General features: G+C 37.9%; 3 protein-coding genes across 3 annotated transcripts in view; 2 read left to right on the top strand and 1 right to left on the bottom strand.

Moving 5' to 3' along the window:
* LOC133517958 (ubiquitin carboxyl-terminal hydrolase CYLD) overlaps nt 1-3,399 on the top strand; it is a 33,939-nt gene extending 30,540 nt beyond the window's left edge. The window contains exon 12 of the mRNA XM_061851453.1: nt 726-3,399. Coding sequence (XP_061707437.1) covers nt 726-919 — 194 coding nt within the window. The 3' untranslated portion in view covers nt 920-3,399. The remainder of the gene's footprint in view (nt 1-725) is intronic.
* LOC133517957 (protein O-glucosyltransferase 2-like) lies at nt 3,372-8,274 on the bottom strand. Its single transcript, XM_061851451.1, has 6 exons — nt 7,775-8,274; nt 7,140-7,348; nt 6,253-6,709; nt 5,664-5,901; nt 3,760-4,059; nt 3,372-3,653 (listed from the first exon to the last, which is right to left on the bottom strand). Exons 1-6 carry the CDS (start codon nt 7,927-7,929, stop codon nt 3,534-3,536), a joined length of 1,479 nt encoding a protein of 492 aa, XP_061707435.1. The 5' UTR covers nt 7,930-8,274; the 3' UTR covers nt 3,372-3,533.
* Nucleotides 8,275-11,372: 3,098 nt separating this feature from the next.
* Nucleotides 11,373-17,860, top strand: LOC133517954 (large ribosomal subunit protein uL3m). The gene is made up of 6 exons (XM_061851446.1): nt 11,373-11,632; nt 11,902-11,989; nt 12,604-12,831; nt 13,015-13,310; nt 16,384-16,548; nt 17,559-17,860. The coding sequence occupies exons 1-6, from the start codon at nt 11,583-11,585 to the stop codon at nt 17,809-17,811; spliced, it is 1,080 nt and encodes a 359-aa protein (XP_061707430.1). The 5' UTR covers nt 11,373-11,582; the 3' UTR covers nt 17,812-17,860.
* The last annotated feature ends 2,139 nt before the right edge of the window (nt 17,861-19,999 follow it).

The following is a 19,999-nucleotide window of genomic DNA, read 5'->3' as shown; positions in this document are numbered from 1 at the left end:
ATTTTAAATTCCCTACTATGTCATGCATTTATTAATTACCTACCGATGTTTTGAAGTCCCTGTATGAGTGACGCATCTAGTAGGGATCGCAAACCGGATTGATTTTCAATGTTTCAACGGATTTTGGCCCTGATCCGGCCCGATTCGGCCGGACCGGATCCGGATTGGTATAGGAATATTTAAGTTAATTAAATGACATATTTTCTAGTTTTTTTGCGCAATACGTATTAGTTAATAAATAACTTCTTAACAATAAAAAAGAACTTAGTAGTAAAAAGTGTTACAATATCAATATCACTTTAAAAACAAAATTTGAAATCGGTTTTTTATTATAGTTAACCATTCGCAAATGCTCAAATTTTCGTTTACAATTATATATTTGACTAGTTTCCAAAGCCTGATGATGGGATGTGGGGTGGGAAATGAAATTTCTTGAAAGGACAAGTTTTCGTAACTGTTCTCTGATTGAATTCTTTGTAACGTTGAAATCCATTATCAAGGCGGTTTGTTTACGAAGGGCCTATCGAAATTGAGTTATCTGCCTGGACAAGTGATAGACAGGTTAGATAACAAAATTTCGATTTTCTTGTTTCACGGTAGAACCTCAGGTTGTGATGGATTGTGGTAGTGGCGCCCCCTACGCAGAGTTATATTCCCTATTTGAAATAAGTCATGTGAACATTTTATTGCAAGTTTGAGAAAAGTTTTCTCTTTCATTTTGGCAGGCGAGCGCAACGGCTACAACATCCCCGAGTGCGTGTGCATCCCGGAGCTGGGCGCGTGGCTGAGCGAGGAGGGCGCGCGCGCGCTGCTGGCCGCCGCGCCGCACGACCGCCAGCTGCCCGCGCCCGCCAAGCGCCTGCTCGCCGACGCCTACATGTGCTTCTACCGCAGCCCCGACGTGGCCATGTACAGATAGACAACGGCTACAACATCCCCGAGTGCGTGGGCATCCCGGAGCTGGGCGCGTGGCTGAGCGAGGAGGGCGCGCGCGCGCTGCTGGCCGCCGCGCCGCACGACCGCCAGCTGCCCGCGCCCGCCAAGCGCCTGCTCGCCGACGCCTACATGTGCTTCTACCGCAGCCCCGACGTGGCCATGTACAGATAGACAACGGCTACAACATCCCCGAGTGCGTGGGCATCCCGGAGCTGGGCGCGTGGCTGAGCGAGGAGGGCGCGCGCGCGCTGCTGGCCGCCGCGCCGCACGACCGCCAGCTGCCCGCGCCCGCCAAGCGCCTGCTCGCCGACGCCTACATGTGCTTCTACCGCAGCCCCGACGTGGCCATGTACAGATAGACAACGGCTACAACATCCCCGAGTGCGTGGGCATCCCGGAGCTGGGCGCGTGGCTGAGCGAGGAGGGCGCGCGCGCGCTGCTGGCCGCCGCGCCGCACGACCGCCAGCTGCCCGCGCCCGCCAAGCGCCTGCTCGCCGACGCCTACATGTGCTTCTACCGCAGCCCCGACGTGGCCATGTACAGATAGACAACGGCTACAACATCCCCGAGTGCGTGTGCATCCCGGAGCTGGGCGCGTGGCTGAGCGAGGAGGGCGCGCGCGCGCTGCTGGCCGCCGCGCCGCACGACCGCGAGTGGCCATGTATCGATAGACAACTCCAGTTTTGCCCTGGGGAAGCCATCTGTGCATATCGCTGCCACCTTTGCCACCTTTGTCTAAAGAGTCCACGAGATGCATCAGGTGCGTCATGATCATAGGTCGGTCAGTAATCGGAGCGCGTGTGAGGAATGTATTCTGAACAAAATACCAGCGTCGATAACTTTGCGTGGATACATGTGGCTAAGGTATACAATATGTCTATAGAAGCTCTGCTCTTCAGTTACAAAGTAACTTTGTATTTCATCTTTGCCTATGAGTCTAGACTTATAGTTCGTTTTTTAGCATTCGAAAAAAGGTAAAAAATCTTGGCGTGTCTTTTGATTGAACAATGTTTTTATGAATTAGTTTGTATTAGTTATTATTATTAGTATACCATATCAAAATTTAAATTCCAAAATAAATGATTATTGAATTTTACTTTAATTACTTATGAAAGCACAAGAATGTAAATAATCGTATATAATTTATAATTGTTACATATTTGCTGTAACTTATTTTTCAAAATTGTATTTTAATAATAAGACACATCAAGATTGCTTACGTACTTTCTAATGCTAAGAAAACTAGTATCTATTAGGACCCTTTAGTTACTACTAACTCAGCTAAAGCAATATTATGCCTGCAACTATTGAATGGTCTAGCCAGATTACCTATTTTGTCATACATAGCCATAAGTTTGCTTGGCTAGAGTCAAACCATAATAAGTTGGCAGCGATTTTGATGGTCCAAATGGTGCACGGGTTATTTTAAACGTCAAACTTCTATTAAATTATGACGTTTACTTGACACTTGCACCGTCTGGGCTATCAAAATCGCTGCCAACTTATCTTGATCTGACTCTAATTAACGCCATCAAGATTGCAGAATACTAAATTAGTGATGACGACCTTTGAGAACCACTTAACTCAGACGATTCGTGAAGTAGTTGCACGGTGGTTCTCTTCTACTAAAGGAGATAACTTGGTTTAAAATATTTTTTAGAATTTTATATTTTTATTTATTCCCGCATGCATCTTAACTATTAGCCACGCCAATCATAAAAACATCTCACCAACCATCTGAGTTAAGTTGCAGACCTATAAATATACTTATTTATTTACATTTAAATACTGTTATTATACAGTTGAGTAATATTAGAAAATAGTACATTACGATACAAGTGCGAAAAATAGGAAATTCGAAACGAGTGGCGATAAATTAAAACACGACCGAAGGGAGTGTTTTAAATCGACACGAGTTGCGAATTACCTATTCGCACATGTATCGTACAACGTTTTACAGTACATATGGCCCTTTAAATGTTCGACACAGTAACGTAATATGCTACTTCTCGCACTAGTGCTATAAAGTAGCCCCATATGTACTGTAATAAAATATATCATGTATTCAAATCCTTAGGTGAAATAGATACAAACAGTTTATCTGGCAGTGAATATTGGCAGATCTTACTTCATTTGCATTAAAAGTTTGCAATCGCTTAAGTTGTTATTGTGTTTATGTCTTGTTTGGGTAGAAAAATCGCGTCACGGACACAACCCAGTCTTTGCTTCGTACTTATAGTAACCGGGTAAAAAACGGTGAATTGGACATATGTATTTATTAGCAACTTTCTAAAGTACCTATTATAAAACTTGATTTAAAGTAAAGTTGATTCATCAGTTAATTTTAGGTAAATATTTATGATGTGCAATGCAGAAATATATATTTATTTTACCAAAATGTGATATTATTTGGTAATATTTGTAATAAAATAATATTATCTAATAAACTTTTATTTTCATAGCCTTATGTTATGTTACTTGAGATAATATTAGGGATGTAAATTTACACTACACTACTCTACTGAGATTATTATTTTGCATTATTATGAGGGAAGGAATGTTTTGGCGCATATTAGCTTTAACTCAAAGCCAGATACTTAAAGATCTTCACGTTTCTTTTTTTCTTCTGGTTCGCAATCACAGTCAAAAGTCGGTTGAGGTAATTCCGTCATTCCTTTACGAACAATCACTTTGTTCATCACTCTCTTGCTCCATTCCTGCAACAAGTGAACTTCATTTTTGTCTATGCGACCTTTTTGTGCGCATAACAGCGACATCTACTCCTAGTTATCAAAGCTAAAGATCTCAAACAAAATCACTCACCTGGAATAGTACCGCATGATAGCAAAAAATATGTTGAGGAAGCAGATGATCGTTGACAAATTTCCTTCCGTTCTTCGCTATCCTGAGCGCTTCCTCATCGTGCGCGCGCGCCCACCGCACGCGCTGCGCCAAGTCCGATAGATCACGTGACACCGGTACGAAGTGTTCCCACGGAGCTAGCTGCCCGTAGAAGTGCTCGTAGTATGGTGACGTTTGCTTCATCACCGTGCCGCCGCCCGCGAGGAGGTATGGCAGTCTGTATGATGCTACAGTGCCGTCGATGTTTATTTGGTATTTATACTGGAAGTATTAAGAATTTCGGCACGTCTATTGTTATGTAGAACGCCGTAACATAATCTCGGTCAAAGGACTTATAGGACAGGCCTACTTTGTTACACTGTACTTATAATATAATGTACAGTGTAACAAAGTAGGCCTGTTTTTGATAGCTGAAATAGTCATTAAAAAAAGCGGCCAAGTGCGAGTCGGACTCGCCCATGAAGGGTTCCGTACCATTTATGACGTATTAAAAAAACTACTTACTAGATCTGGTTCAAACCAATTTTCGGTGGAAGTTTGCATGGTAATGTATATCTTTTTTATTTTCAGATTTTTCATTCTGTTATTTTAGAAGTTACAGGGGGGGGGGGGGGGGGACACACACACACACTTTTTCCACTTTGGAAGTGTCTCTCGCGCAAACTATTCAGTTTAGAAAAAAATGATATTAGAAACCTCAATATCATTTTTAAAGACCTATCCATAGATACCCCACACGTATGGGTTTGTTGAAAAAAGATTTTTTGAGTTTCAGTTCTAAGTATTAACCCTATAACCCCCAATATTTATTGTTTTTTTTTTTTTTTTTGTGTAAACATCTTAATGCGGTTCATAGAATACATCTACTTACCAAGTTTGAACAGTATAGCTCTTATAGTTTCGGAAAAAAATGGCTGTGACATAATCGGACAGACAGACGGACATGACGAATCTATAAGGGTTCCGTTTTTTGCCATTTGGCTACGGAACCCTAAAAACGCGGTATTCATAAGTTTTAATAGATTGTAGGTGTGCTAAGGTCTAAAAGCTGGTTCTGACTCGCGTGCGTATCGCGTGTGTATCGATAAAAAACGGTCAAGTGCGAGTACGTTTTACTCGCGCACCGAGGTTTCCGTACAAACTTTGGATTATCTTGTATAAATATAAAGGCGAAAGACTTTTGATCGTATAACTATAAAGGTGAAAGACTTTTGATCAGAAGTACCTATACTGAGTATAATTGTGTACAGCGCCATCTATCGGCAAATTGTCTATCTAATTTGCGCGATGTAATGTACGTATGTTGGTTTATCGAGGATAATTCTCTATCATGTGAACCGATTTCAAAAATTGATCTTTTATTTGAAAGGTGTCTTTAATGTAATTTCATAGAAATTTCAAGTGTAATAAACACACGTGAAGTTGGTTAAATTGCAAGCTAAATTCGGAGATGTTTTTTGTTAATTAAATAATAATGAAATTTTGCCTCCTGTCCATATTGGGTATTTTCTATAGTTAAAAAATAATAAAAAGAATGTTCTAAGTGTCTGGGTTCATAACTATGGAATACTTATTTCAAATCGATAGCTTCAATGGTTCTCGAGATATCTAGCGTTGTGACAGACAGATGGACGGATGGACAGAGTCGCACCAAAAGGGTTCCTATTGTACCTTTTTGATACGGAATCCTAAAAAACGCGGTGCCATGTAATGTAATGAAAGTCGTGTACAGCGCCATCTATTTCAGAAATAATGCAGCAAGCAAAAATACGCTTAAAATATCTTTAAGGTACCACTTTGTTCCTTTTATTATTCGATTGTGCGTGCTCTTACATACTCTTACATTTAAGCTTTTTTATACTTACATCAAAAAACTTAAAAAAAGAAATATGCGGCGATTTCGGCCCGTACTGTTCTTGTTTATCCAAGAAAAAGAAGAAATTAGTAAGAGAAACATTGAAGAGGTCCGGGGTAGCGCGAGCGACGTCGACTAGCTGCAGGCGCTCGGCGCGCGAGTCGCGGCCGCGCCAGAAGGCGCGCGGCTCGCGGTCCTCCCACGGCTTCTCGATGTTGCCTTGCACTGACAGAATGTCGAGGGTTACTCTGAAAAAGCAAATTTTACATTATTATAAGGGAAGAACCTTTATCAAGAATACGCCTGCCACATAGAAGTAAAATTTGGCACAACTAGCTTGATACATTTAACATTTTGTATCAGAGAGTCACATTTTCAACATGTTACAAAAAAAATCTACTGAATACGAATACTACACTAAGGATATGCTGTCATCGCATCTGGCATGTGGGCAAATACGTTCTGAAGTCCCAGGGGTTTAAATTGGCCAGCCAAAAACATTAACATTCTTAATTTACAATTTAAATTTGATTGTCATTTAGACTCAAGGGGATATTGTATTGTAGGATGAGCCGGAGGTAATAAAGATTTTACTATACCTTCCCATATTCTCTAAGGTGGATTCAGTCAAGTCATATGTAGGCATTACAATATCCATTGTATCATCACTGCCACACCATGAGAAAACTGGCAACAGTTCCGTGTTCTTACGAATCAGAGGCCAGTCTCCCAAGTTAATCACCAACTCCATGTCAGGCAATCTTACTTTCCTTGATAAAGACAAAATAATGTTATCTGAAAACATATTGAACCCCACATGCTTTCCATAGCAATCCCGATAAATCTTATTATTTTTAATTACATAATGGCAAAAACTCGTTGTATCTGGTTTGTGGTATTTCTCTACAATCTTTGGTACTTTTACTCCCATATCAACATTTATAAAGGGTTTTAGATCTTGGTTGATTTTACTGAAAGATTCAGGGCAACCATATTTTCGTAGCCATACATTAATGTCATGCTCAGGGCAGTCACACTGATCTGGTTGGATAGGACCTGAAAAAATAAACAAATATTAAATAAATGGATAACATGCCTCAACAGCAAAATGTAAATAAGTGAGTCCACACAGAGCGACCATACACGCGCCAGGCAATTTCCTCGCACACACTATGGCCAGTGTAGATGTGCCTCGGCCGAGACGGACCTGCGTAATCATGTACAACAAGAAATGATGCCCATCTTAATGCATCCACTTGCTGTACATGCCAACCTTGTGATGACTAGACTGGCTCACTATACATATTCAACATTAACAGATTCACTGCCGGGAACCCACCTGGTGGGCGCTCGTGAACTTTGTTCAGACAACCCGCTGGGCGGGTTGTTTTGTACGCAGCTATAGACCACCAGTTTCTGGGGTAGTGCGCCATTTTTTGTCTGGCAGTGAATGTGTTAAGTGCAGATCATGAGTGGCATCAATCACCTGCATAATGGTAAGGGGATCCAGTGACATGTTTACTTTTATAATATACACTTATTGACATATCCTGGCAAGTCTCATACACTTTGTATCTAATTATGAAAGTTCCATCTTTTCTGTCCAATTTATTTACCCAAACACGGCAATTTCTATGTTTCATTGAGCTACCATTTATTTCTACAGCTAAGTCATTTGCAAGATTTGAGGTATACCTGAAATAAAAGAAGTTATTACTTGTGGCAGGATGCTATTTATTTGTACTAGCTATATCTCCACACAATAAACAGTATGCAATAAATATAGTACACTATGAAAGGTGGTTCAGGAGTTTCAGGACTAGGGAATACTCCCAACACTGATTTTGTAAAGATAACCAACACTGGGAGCACACTAATATTACAAGAATAGTGTTAATATTTATGCAAATATACAATGATATAGGCCAGTGACCTAGCTCAACTTTTGATAAGATAAAAGCAGATACCTAAATATAATAGTGGCATACCAAACCACAAGCAATGTTCTCATAAGTTCATTGAACTTTTTATTATTTTTCTTCAAACGCCAATTCTCTTTCAGCAAGTCACAGTGTAAATATTAGAATTATTGTGAAAATTACAATTACTATTTTTACTTACGATTGTTCTGTAACAAATGTGAAATTAACAAAAAAGTATCTAGCCGGCATCACGATTTCTTTGGGATTTAACCCCGGCCCATAGACGTTAATTTCATTTTGTGTAGAGACTTGAGATAAGGCACAAAACAGTAAAATGTAAATAATTAATTCCATTGCAACTAATACTTTTATATACTTAACATAATTTGTACAAATTATATACTAAATAACAAAATTAACAAGTGTGGGTGTAAATTAAACTTATGACAGTTTTAACATTATGAGGGATATGTTCCACATATACTGAAATTAAACTTGTTCCTTGTTCTTGCACACGGCGCATGTAACTGGAGCCCTTTTACTTACTTTACTCTTTGGGCCCTAGCCCAGATTCACCAGTTACTCCAAAGAGTGTGACTTAAATCTAAATAAAAGTGGCCAAGTGCGAGTTGGACTCGCCCATGAAGAATTCCGTACCATTTATGACGTCTTAAAAAAAAAAACTACTTACTAGATTTCGTTCAAACCCATTTTCGGTGGAAGTTTGCATGTACATCATAATTTTTTTTTAGTTTTATCATTCTGTTATTTTAGAAGTTACAGTGGGGGGGGGGAGGTACACATTTTACCACTTTGGAAGTGTCAGTGTCTCTCGCGCAAACTGTTCAGTTTAGAAAAAAATGATATTAAAAACCTCAATATCATTTTTGAAGACCTATCCATAGATATCCCACACGTATGGGTTTGATGAAAAAAAATGAGTTTCAGTTCTAAGTATGGGGAACCCCCAAAATTTATTGTTTTTTTTTTTAAACTACTTACTAGATCTCGTTCAAACCAATTTTCGGTGGAAGTTTGCATGATAAGGTACATCATATTTTTTTTTCGTTTTAACGATCTCTCATTTTAGAAGTTACAGGGGGGAGGGGGACACATTTTACCACTTTGGAAGTGTCTCTCACGCAAACTATTCAGTTTAGAAAAAAATTATATTAGAAACCTCAATATCATTTTTAAAGACCTATCCATAAATACCCGACACGTATGGGTTTGATGAAAAAAAATTGAGTTTCAGTTCTAAGTATGGGGAACCCCCAAAATTTATTGTTTTTTTTTTCTATTTTTGTGTGAAAATCTTAATGCGGTTCACAGAATTTCATTTCATTTCATTTATTAATTGTATAGTCATGTACATACATTATTAAGGTGTTGCAATACAATTTAGTAAGTCAGTCCATGACGCCCTGTGAGGACATACAATAACAATATACTAATACCTTACAAATCTAAGCTAATCATTATAAAATAAAATAATTCGTCACGATCATCATCCGAATTTACAAATACCTACACAAAATTTTAATTCTTAATACATATGTTACAATTGTATGGATAAATAAATAGTCAGTACAGTAATAATTCAAAATAAAATAGCAATTATAAATTATCATCAGAAAAATCATTAACTGAATAATAGCATTTATCGAGTAATAATATTTCTAATTTAATTTAGAAGGTCGCATTTTCAGGTTCTTGCTTAATCGAGTCTGGAATTTTATTAGTTATTAGGATACATTTGTAATGTGGACTATTTCTACACATTTGTAGTTTGGTTTGAGGTAGTTGAAATTTATTCCTATACTGTGCTCTAGTTGTTTCCTTATCCTGTTTTAATTCAAATAAATGAGAGTTTTCGCGAACAAAAATAGCAGCTTGCAATATATAGATGCAGGGCAGTGTTAATAGTTTGTATACGCACAATACATCTACTTACCAAGTTTCAACAGGATAGTTCTTATAGTTTTGGAAAAAGTGGTTGTGATATACGGACGGACAGACAGACAGACATGACGAATCCATAAGGATTCCGTTTTTTGCCATTTGCCTACGGAACCCTAAAAGGCGGCCAAGTGCGAGCCGGACTCGCCCATAAAGGGTTCCGTAGCAGCAAGTAACATAATTTAAAAGTTCTTGTAGTTCGTTGTAACTTTGATCGATGTTTTAATATCAGTGTTTTTTTATTAAGTTATTGATCAGTAAACATTATATAGTTGGTCAAACCAATTTGTCAGTAAATAAGAACAATAAAAACTATACTCATCCTTTTCTTTTGGATGCTAGTACTAGTGTAAGACAAAGATAGTATGACTCCCTCTGTCTATGTTTGAAATGAGATAGCCCTTTGACAGACTATAGGTATCTAAATGATGGAATTTATATATTTCCAATTGGACAAAGTGGTATATAACGTCCTGTATCCAGCGTTTTGCATGAATGACAGTATACCATTAATTGTCTTTAAAAAAATCTTCGTTGAAGTCTCCAAAAAATAATGTTGGCATATTGTCGGTGGAAAAAATTTTTTGCTCAAAATCATACAGCGCAAAGGAGCACTCATCATTTCTGGTACATAATTTTGTAAAGACGCTGGTATTTACCTATTTCTAGACAGTAAATAAGTTAAAAAGAATAATTTCGACATGTCGAAATTAATTTTATCCAACGAAAACAGTATCAAATCGTAAACGAACAATATGTAGCATTCGCAAATGTATCGAAAAATTAGCTCCGCGCGCACGAGTTTCAACGACGTCTGCCCTCACGTATCGGCGTCTGCCCGCTACCCGCTCGGGTAAGCGGCGCGCAGTCGGGAACCTGGGGGCCTACCGCGAAAACCGAATTCGCAAATTGCGGGGATCTTTCTCTTTTACTCTCACTGAAACGTAATTAGAGTGACAGAGAAAAATGCCCGCAATTGACGAATTTCGATTTTCCCGGTAGCCGCCCTGCCCTCCGCGCGCTCCGCACCCGCTACGGACCAAGCCATGCCCCGCGCGAATTATAATTATTATTTACCTAGGCATCTGTTATAGATTTATTATTAGAAAATAATGGTTCTCGGTTTATGTACATGAAATTAAATGTCTCTTATTTTATTTTTGTTTAAGTTAATTGAATGAAAGGTAAATTGCGGTTTACGATTTATGACGTATTAAAAAAAACTAGTGCAAAATTATTCCCTAACTAACCATTCCGAAATATCAAAAATGCACAACGTTAATATTCAAGTTTACACAACCCGTTGTTTTTTTTTTTAATATTGTATAATTAGGAATATTAAAGCTTTTTCTTTTGTTTAGTTGTTGTGTGCTCAAGCTCTTATTTTACAATTTAGTAATTTATAATTTATGTTATGTTAAACATGATGTTAAAATATTTTCATTAAGGAAACTGTAAGTCTAGTTTTAAGGAAATCTCCAGTGTTATATGTAACTATAAAAGACTGTTTGTTTCTTAAATAAATAAATCAATGAGTAGGGGGCTTCTGTGTTGAGGGGCTACCGCGAAATTCACAAATTGCGGGGATCTTTCTCTTTTACTCCAATGATGGCGTAATTAGAGCTTGCGAACTGCCAATATGCAAATATATGTTACTTGCGCCGTGTGTAAGCACTGCATCAGTTTTTAGAAAACGCTGCCTCGCGGGCGTCTATAAAAAATGGTTTTGGAACCGTCCTCTAAATTGGCTTAAAGAAGTCGCATCCAGGCCACATTTGTTATAAAAAAAAGTCCTCTAAAGATATCTGTCAAATCTGTCTTTATTATTAATGTCAATCGACAAACGTAGTGATATAATAGTATATATCATATATATGCTCTTTGATCGAAATAACCAGCATAACCTCTTTTAATAGCGTCTGGGTTTGCATTTAAGAGGAACTAAATTACTAAAATAAAACTAGTTTAACAGGATTATGAAAGGCCTATAACAAGAATTGTCCTACTACCAAATAATATAAAACGTTTTATACGTATTAAATTGAAATATGGCGAATTCCAATCTTAAACTTCTGTGTGGTACCCTAAGCAAACTAAAGTAAGTACTTAGATATAAAACAAGTGCGAGTCGGACTCGCCCACCGAAGGTTCCGTACTTTTTAATTTTTACAGCGGCAACAGAAATACATCATCTGTGAAATTTTCTATTGTCTAGCTATCACGGTTCATCAGATACAGCCTGGTGACAGACGGACAGCGGAGTCTTAGTAATAGGGTCCCGTTTTGCCCTTTGAGTACGGAACCCTAAAAAATAATAGACGTGAACAGCTGTATGTCAATAAATGCGAAATAAAACTTATTTTTCAGGATAAGCTATGTTGCACAACGCCAAATTGGTAACTACAAACCTCCAAGATTTCGCCCTCCTTACTGGTATATGCCTAAGGAAAGAGTGGTGAGTAAAATTATGAAGAAATTCTATTGTATACTGCTAGTTTTGTCAATAAATTTGACCAAAAGGTTAAGACACTGACTATTTATTTTTACCTTTATTAAGTATATTTACATTCATATATATCTTGTCTATCTTATAAGTTCATGTACTTCATTCAATATATAACTATTCAGTTCAGCTTACACCTTACTAGCATTAACATACATATTAACATAACTCTAAGCCATTTAGTTTCTGACTAACCGCGAGTAAGGGATTATAATGTAATGTAGTTATATAGTAATACATTTAGAAATGCTTGACAGAGTGGGTAGATTATCTCAAAGACCAAAGAGAAAGTTTGAAAATTGAATTTTCTGATGATAAATAGTTGTACCTGTTTGCATTCCATTTTCATTTGTGATACTAATAATTGGCATAGCATAGCAGAATAGTTGCCTGCCCATCACATTTCTGACTTTTCAAACATCCTTAATACATTGTAAATACTATTGAAAATGGGGTATAATTTATATTTATTTTAGTGAGTCAACAAACACACAATAGCTTAAAATCCTATCCTACAAATTTATAAGAACAAAATGTATCTAATGATCAAAATATAATGCTTACAGATGAGTGAAGATATGCTTACCCAAGAAAATAAACAATTCCTTGAAGAAATTCGTCAGGATAAACTACAAGCTCAAGCAGCTTTAGAGTCACCCTTGTTGAATAGTGAATTTGTGCCAAGCGCTCCTTGGGACCCGTACACCAGGCGTGCAGGTCTTATTGCACGCAAAATTGGAAACTACCCTCTCTGGACAAAGGATGGAAAGAAACTGCAAACTACTCTTTTACAGGTAACTGGAAAACTTAAAAAATAATTTGGAATGAAATCCAAAAGTAAACAATATGCAATTTCACCAAACTTTTTTTTACCAGAGGATTATTTATTATGATTATGTTATTTAACTCTATTGAGCATTTAAAATGGAAAAAAAGGTTTAAAAAAAACATGATAATAACACTTGTTATACTTACAGGTTGTGGATAACCATGTGATCAAATACATACCACCAGAAGAATTCAATCCCATGGTCACAAAAAAACCAGTTTGGAAAGAAAAACGAAGACTAGGTAGTTTACTGATTGGTTCAGAGACTATTGATCCCACAACAGTCACAAAAGAATACTGTGGCCTGTTTGACAGTGTTGGTATGCTGCCCAAGCGGCACCTGTGCCGATTCATGGTTTCTCCACATGCCGCTCTTCCAACTGGAACCCCGTTGACGGTCACCCATTTTAGAGTCGGGGATTATGTGGATGTTAGGGCTAAAACGTAAGTGTTATTAATAATTGCCCTGGTATTTGTTACCATGCAGTAATATTTTACCATTTATCTGTTAGGTATGTTTCAAGCTTGTAAATTGTAAAATAAACAAGTCTCTTTTTGATAAAAGAACGAAAAAATAGTTCCAAGCTTCTGTGAAACAAGACAAGGTTTTTCTTCATTTTACTAGACAAGTAGGTCTGTATGTATATTGTATGTAAACTAGAGATGTAACGAATATTCGGCCAGTATTCGGTATCCGGCCTATTCGGCGGAATACCGAATAGTGGCATAGTATTCGGCAGGATACCGAATAGTACATTAACACGTAGATAACGGTAAACGAGGGGTAAAAAAAGTAACAAACTACAAGTAATCAATTATTAAGATCAGTGTAATCTTTCAGACTACCTTTATATTCAAAGATAGCACAAAAACATGAGAAAAATAATACAATTTTTTTTTTTTACACACTCAACGAAACTTAACGCACTGCAATGTCCGCAATTCAATACGAACTGCGTGCAGAATAAGCGCAATTTCTATCAAAGACTGCCTACAGCGAGATAGTATGGTCAAGTTAAGGAAAAGTATCGAAGTAAGTCGTGTAATCGTGGTTCTTTTTGGATTCGCTAGAGGGCGCAACTAGATTATTTCCGCCGAGTTGCACCGTTTCTATTATGTACGGAAGACCGTTAAATTTTAGGTATAAACTATAAAGTGCCGTAATTTTAAAAATAAATAAAAAAATAAAATATAAAAATTTTTTTTTGGCATTAAGGGAAGTACATTTTAGTGTTGAAGTCCCTGACTTCTGAGCTAGGTAAAAACCTGTGTTACAGAAGTCAGTGTCCTCTCCCAAACATTATAGTAACTATTAAGACATTTACCATTTTCATTTTAGACTTAAAGTAGTTAATTAAGGCTTGTTTTAATACTAGAAAACAAATGACATTCTAATTTTGAAGTAAGTTAAAAGCTATTGGGTTCAAGCTTAGTAGTGTATAGAGAACAACTTGGTGCATAGCCTATCTTAATTAAAAAGATGTGCAATGTATGATACCCTAAAAAAATATTTTTTTTAGATTGCGGCTCAAGGATAAGTCAGTCGGTTGGTGCTATCTCAAGCTAAGCTTTTCAAAGCCTTATAAACATTCAGTTAACTTTCCACGCCTGGGCAAATTATAGAACATGCATTTTTAATTCTTTTGTACATTGTGCTTCGGGGAAAATTAAGAGAGACGTTAAAATTTTAAAAACGGTACTTATCTAAAGACTACATTTGCACTAAATAAAAAATAGTTAGTTTTTTTTTTACCGGATTTTTGTCAAAAAGTAAATAGAATTAATCGCAACGAACTGCAAGCGAGGGTGGGTGGCAGCACGCGGCGCGGGGCGCGCGAGGCTGGGAGATAGCGCGGCACGCAGCTAGGGTTTACAATATCCGTCAATTTTTCGGATCCGAATATTTCGGATATTAAAATTTGACGGATCCGGATAGTTCGGATAATACGGATCCGTATAATAAAAGGCTACGTTCTAGAAGGATTCGGCCAAACCCGGACAATTTTTAGTCAAAAATTATGTTATACTCACATAATAGTATGTAAATGGAGTAAATTAACATTTACTCCTTAAACGACAAATTTGTCGAACATGTGATAATCCTTTATACATTGGTTTGATAAAATTACATGAGAAAAGCTTGCTCTCTGTATCTTTGAAAAATATTAGTGGTTAAATAGAGGTAAATTGCTTAGAATAAGTATCTAGCTCATACTTTCAGTATGCATTCCAGTGATATTCCATTATATACGAGTAGTAAAAAGATAATAGAAATACTGTTAGTGACGACCGGTTTGGCCTAGTGGGTAGTGACCCTGCCTACGAAGCTGATGGTCCCGGGTTCAAATCCTGGTAAGGGCATTTATTCGTGTGATGAGCATATATTTGTTCCTGAGTCATGGGTGTTTTCTATGTATTTGAGTATTTATAAATATTTATATATTATATATATCGTTGTCTAAGTACCCTCAACACAAGCCTTATTGAGCTTACTGTGGTACTTTTCAATTTGTGTAATAATGTCCTATAATATTTATATTTTATATTTATTTTACTGCAAATATTAACCAAAGTTGGGCGAAATAATATTAATATTACTTACTTAGTCAGTAGCGCATGTTATTTTTCATTTAACAGGAGAAGGGGAACCGACACGATAATACACAAACAAAATCAGTGATAATAACACTCACAAGCACTGTAATGACACTCTAAGTAGACGACCCAAAGACGACTGAGCGAAACCCCGGTAATAATTACTGTAAACAATAATAATTCTCGCCTCGAGTTCCATATGGTCGGGTTTAAAAAAATGAACTTCTCAGGAGAGCCAAAACAAAATTGGCCCTTTTGCTTGTCATTATTTCACGTACTATGTAGGCTAGACATACCATTCATTTTTTTTATTGAGAAAAGCCTTTTTACCTTCTATTTTGCTGTAATTAATATTGCTAATTACGCTGTAATTAATACCTTTGATTATGTTTAAAAAGGCGGTATTTATCCTAAATTTATTAGATCCGTTTTGAATTTAGTAACAGTTGTATAAAGTTCGATTTTTGGCCCATACAAAACAATCCGTAGTAATTTTATTAGTCCTTAGAATTAGTTCCTGACTTTAGTGAAATAGTGAAATGACTTAGTTTGACCATACTAAGAAACAGCGCACGCACGTACGCGTTCGAATTTACTTCATTTTAGGTAAAACTTCTAGCCGAATATTCAGCTATTTGGCCGATGACTCCGCCGGATATTCGGTATTCGGCCAAGCCACTATTCGTTGCATCTCTAATTTAAATACTTTATTGCACATAAGACAGGTTAATATACAATAAAACAGAATATTTGCAATGTACAAAGGCGAACGAAACACATTTATTTTTAACTTACGGACAAAGTGCCACGAATATGTATGTTATACAACCTTATTGCCCATAATTATAAGTATTTGGCATGGTCGTATTCTATAATAGTGACAGATAGTTACAGGTAATTATCCATTTTATTCATTTTCCAGTATTGACAGAGGTTTCCAAGGTGTTATGAAGCGGTGGGGATTCAAAGGTATGCCTGCCTCACACGGTGTTACGAAGACCCACAGACGACCTGGAAACATTGGTGCTGGTGGAGAGAAGGCGAGAGTATGGCCAGGAACCAAGATGCCGGGACATATGGGCAACAGGTACCTACTCATTAACATTGAACTAAGGCTGCAGAGTAGCCTGGGTTTGCCACTAGTCGTCACCCTGCTGGACGCGTATGTCTAGGCCGCGGCCTCAGTCCAGCCTTTTTGTAGGCATTTTTGGGTCAAATTGGTAATTATAAAGAGGTGAGTAAGGGAGAAGGGACAAGACTCCTTGTCTTCTTGTGTTAGCCCCGTAACGAGTGGCTACTGTGGCGTGGTAGCGTCAGTATGCTTTTAAGTAAAGAAATAAAGTCGCTTTTTGGTTTATGTTACGCCCTAGGAAAGCGCGTACCGACATCTACCCTAACGATACCTTCTTAACGGTATCGAGTTATCCCTTTTGTCCGGGTCTGCGTAAAACGTAGTCTGACTAATTCGCGTTATGACAAAACTTCATTTGAAATTCGCTATTCGTCTAAATCGCTATTGACCCATTACTTATATTACCTATTTCGCAATATGTCCCAAACGCAGTAAGCCTAAGTAGCTGTTTATCCATTTCGCGATACGCCTAATTACCTAGTCGCCCCCCAAAGTGTAATGTTTTCAGGGAAGTCACAATTAGTCAGGTTAATAGTTAGGTAGGTTAGGCTCGTTAGGTAGCTTCAGATGCCCGCCGTCTAGTTACGTTTAAGAGGAAATGTTTTTGGAAAAGAAATTATTAGAAAAAAATTATATTATAGGAGAAGTAACACTAGATTCGCTTTTGGATACAAACTTAATTCATAAGTGTAAGTCTTCTTGTGCCAGATTCGCTTTTGGACAATAATGCAAGAGGCCTAAGTCTTCTTATGCCAGATTCGCATTTGGACACAAACTCATTAGGCCTAAGTCTCAGTGCGACTATTTCTCGGTTGGTCTAGGCATAATGCGAATTAGTCAGACTACGTTTTAGGCAGACCCGGACAAAAGGGAGTTATCGACATCCCAAATTATATTAGTCATATTATTTCTCGAATACTTCTGCTGGTTATTATTTATCTTCAAAATTACAATATTTGTTTTAGATGGAGAATTCTACGGGGCGTAAAAATCCTTCGCATCAACACGAAACAAAATGTACTCTGGATGCTGGGAGTGGGTATCCCCGGTGAAACGGGCGCCATGTGCTACGTGTTCGACACGGTTCTCCCTCTCCGAAAACACAAGACCCCGCCGCCGTTCCCCACACATCTACCTACCGACGATCTTCCACTAGAATACTATGATGAATCGATCCATCCGTTTGATGAACCCACGATTACTTTTGAAGAGGACTAGTGAATAAGCATTTATTTTATAGATCAATTAAAAGTTTAGTATTTGATAATGATTGTTTTAAAAATCTTTTATAACGGCCTGGATAAAATTTCGCATATCGCCGACCGATATAGATATGTAAGACGTGCTTGTGTATCAAACAGATATTGTCGGCCGAATTTAATATATCGTAACTTCGTAACATAATATCTGTAACGTGCCTGTAACAATAAGGATGTAACCGTCTCTAGTGAACAAGGTTCCCAGATACACAAATTCTCACTTGGTCCACTCTTTCTTGACCAATCAAAATTTCACTGTTTGTCATATTTTCTCCCTTTCCAAATACCATTACTTTAGTCTTGCTTACATTTATTTTCATTCCTTTCCTTTCAAAAGACCCATGCATTCTAGTTACCATCTCCTGCAACTCTTCACCCGGTGACGCTAGCAATACCAGGCCATCTAAATCTAAAGACATTTGTCGAGTAACCTACTCATTCTCAGCCCATATTCGTTATTTCTTATATGATGCAATGCAAACTAATGTCCATGAGTAGATTAAACAGCCACGGTGCCGCTTCACATCCTTGCCTAACACTCTTTTTTGACGCTAAACCACTCAACTGTCCGTTTACTCTCACACAACCACTGAAATAGAGCAGTTCAAAATGGTTGGTGACCAGGAGGATTGTGTAAAGTTGCAAGAAGACATTGACAGCGTCTGTGCTTGGAGTGTCGAAAACAAATTGTCTCTAAACGTAAAAAAATGTTCGGTTATGTCATACACCCGTGCTCGCCATCCTCATCAATTTAATTACGTAATTGAAAATAATAATCTGCAGCAAGTTACATCTGTTCGTGATCTTGGCACAATATTCGATCAACAGCTCACATTCAATGACCACATTGTCAGCGCATGTAAGGCTGCAAGAAAATGCTTAGGTTTTGTAATCCGCCAGTCAAAATCTTTCAATGCTCAGAGTCAGAATGCACTCAGAATGCTGTACAACGCGTATGTACGAAGCCGACTTGAGACGAATGCGATAATTTGGAGTCCCCATGAACAACAGTACACACTTATGTTGGAGAGGGTTCAAAAATCATTCATCCGTCATCTATACAATAAACTTTATGGTTACTATCCTCACATGTACCCTAGTCTGTATATTCTCGGAATGGTTAACTACACCACTCTTGAGACCAGAAGAAATGTGGCACTAGTAAAATATTTTTATCTCCTGATTCGTGGCCAAATACATAACCCTCAGTTGCTAGCATTGGTTCCGCTTCGAGTACCTGTCCACAGCAGTATTCAACTGCGCCCTCGTCGCCGCGCACTGTTCGCAGTCCCGGCGGCGCGTACCCGGGCATTATCTCACTCACCGCTGCACCGCGCATTGTCTCTCTTGAATGATATATTGGACAGCAACAGCAAACTAGATATATTCCAATGCACTGAAGCTAGTTTTTTGGCAGTTAGTAGCCGATACCTAGAGTCAATAACGACGACCAGCTCAATCAATGTATAGTTAGCAGTAAGTAAATTGTTAGTATCAATGCGTATATAATGTCACTCCTTTTAACATGTGTAGCTTGACTGTAAGTGTTAATTTAAGGAATTAAATATAAAATAAAATACAATGGAATGAAAGGCTTTTTTATAGGCAACTGAGTGACTAAAAATAAATATTAATTGTAAATCGGAAAATAATTACCTACTAATTTATTTATTTCTCTTACGTGTAACTTTAACCATCCAAGTTATACAATAATATTAAATCACGCAACGATGCATTTATACTAAGTTTTAGCTAGAAATATTGAATACCTCTAATTATTGTGTTTCGAATCGTTTAAAACGAGCAGCCGGATTACCGCCGCCCATAGACACCCGCAACATCAGACGGGTTGTAAGTGCGTTGCCGGCGTTTAAGATGGGAGTAGGCTCTTTTTTTTTTTCTTGAAGGTCGTATCGATCCGGAAATACCGCAGGCGATAGTTTAGCTGTGTAAGGCAGAAAGTTTCTGCCTTACACAGCTGATAGCGATACGTGCTGCAATACGACAGCGATACGTGCTGCATTTGCATTCAGTGTGGACTGGCTTTATTCGTGATTTTTTTTACAACTTGTTTGCCATAGCACTTTCAAGTAGGTATCGCGCTCTGTTGCCATGCATGTCGACCGAATTCCGGCAACGTCGCGCCA

Source organism: Cydia pomonella, chromosome 5 (assembly GCF_033807575.1).
Source record: "Cydia pomonella isolate Wapato2018A chromosome 5, ilCydPomo1, whole genome shotgun sequence".
NCBI classification, from domain to species: Eukaryota; Metazoa; Arthropoda; class Insecta; order Lepidoptera; family Tortricidae; genus Cydia; species Cydia pomonella.
Note: the sequence above shows the minus strand (reverse complement) of the source record. Positions and strands in the feature narration are given on the sequence as shown.

Coding starts and splice junctions, on each gene's coding strand:
- LOC133517957 (XM_061851451.1), bottom strand. CDS start 7,929: ATGGAATTAATTATTTACATTTTACTGTTTTGTGCCTTATCTCAAGTC. Junction 7,349..7,774: donor ACATTTGTTACAGAACAATC/GTAAGTAAAAAT, acceptor CTTTTATTTCAG/GTATACCTCAAATCTTGCAA. Junction 6,710..7,139: donor ATCCCCTTACCATTATGCAG/GTGATTGATGCC, acceptor TTATTTTTTCAG/GTCCTATCCAACCAGATCAG.
- LOC133517954 (XM_061851446.1), top strand. CDS start 11,583: ATGGCGAATTCCAATCTTAAACTTCTGTGTGGTACCCTAAGCAAACTA. Junction 13,311..16,383: donor GTGGATGTTAGGGCTAAAAC/GTAAGTGTTATT, acceptor TTCATTTTCCAG/TATTGACAGAGGTTTCCAAG. Junction 16,549..17,558: donor CCGGGACATATGGGCAACAG/GTACCTACTCAT, acceptor TATTTGTTTTAG/ATGGAGAATTCTACGGGGCG.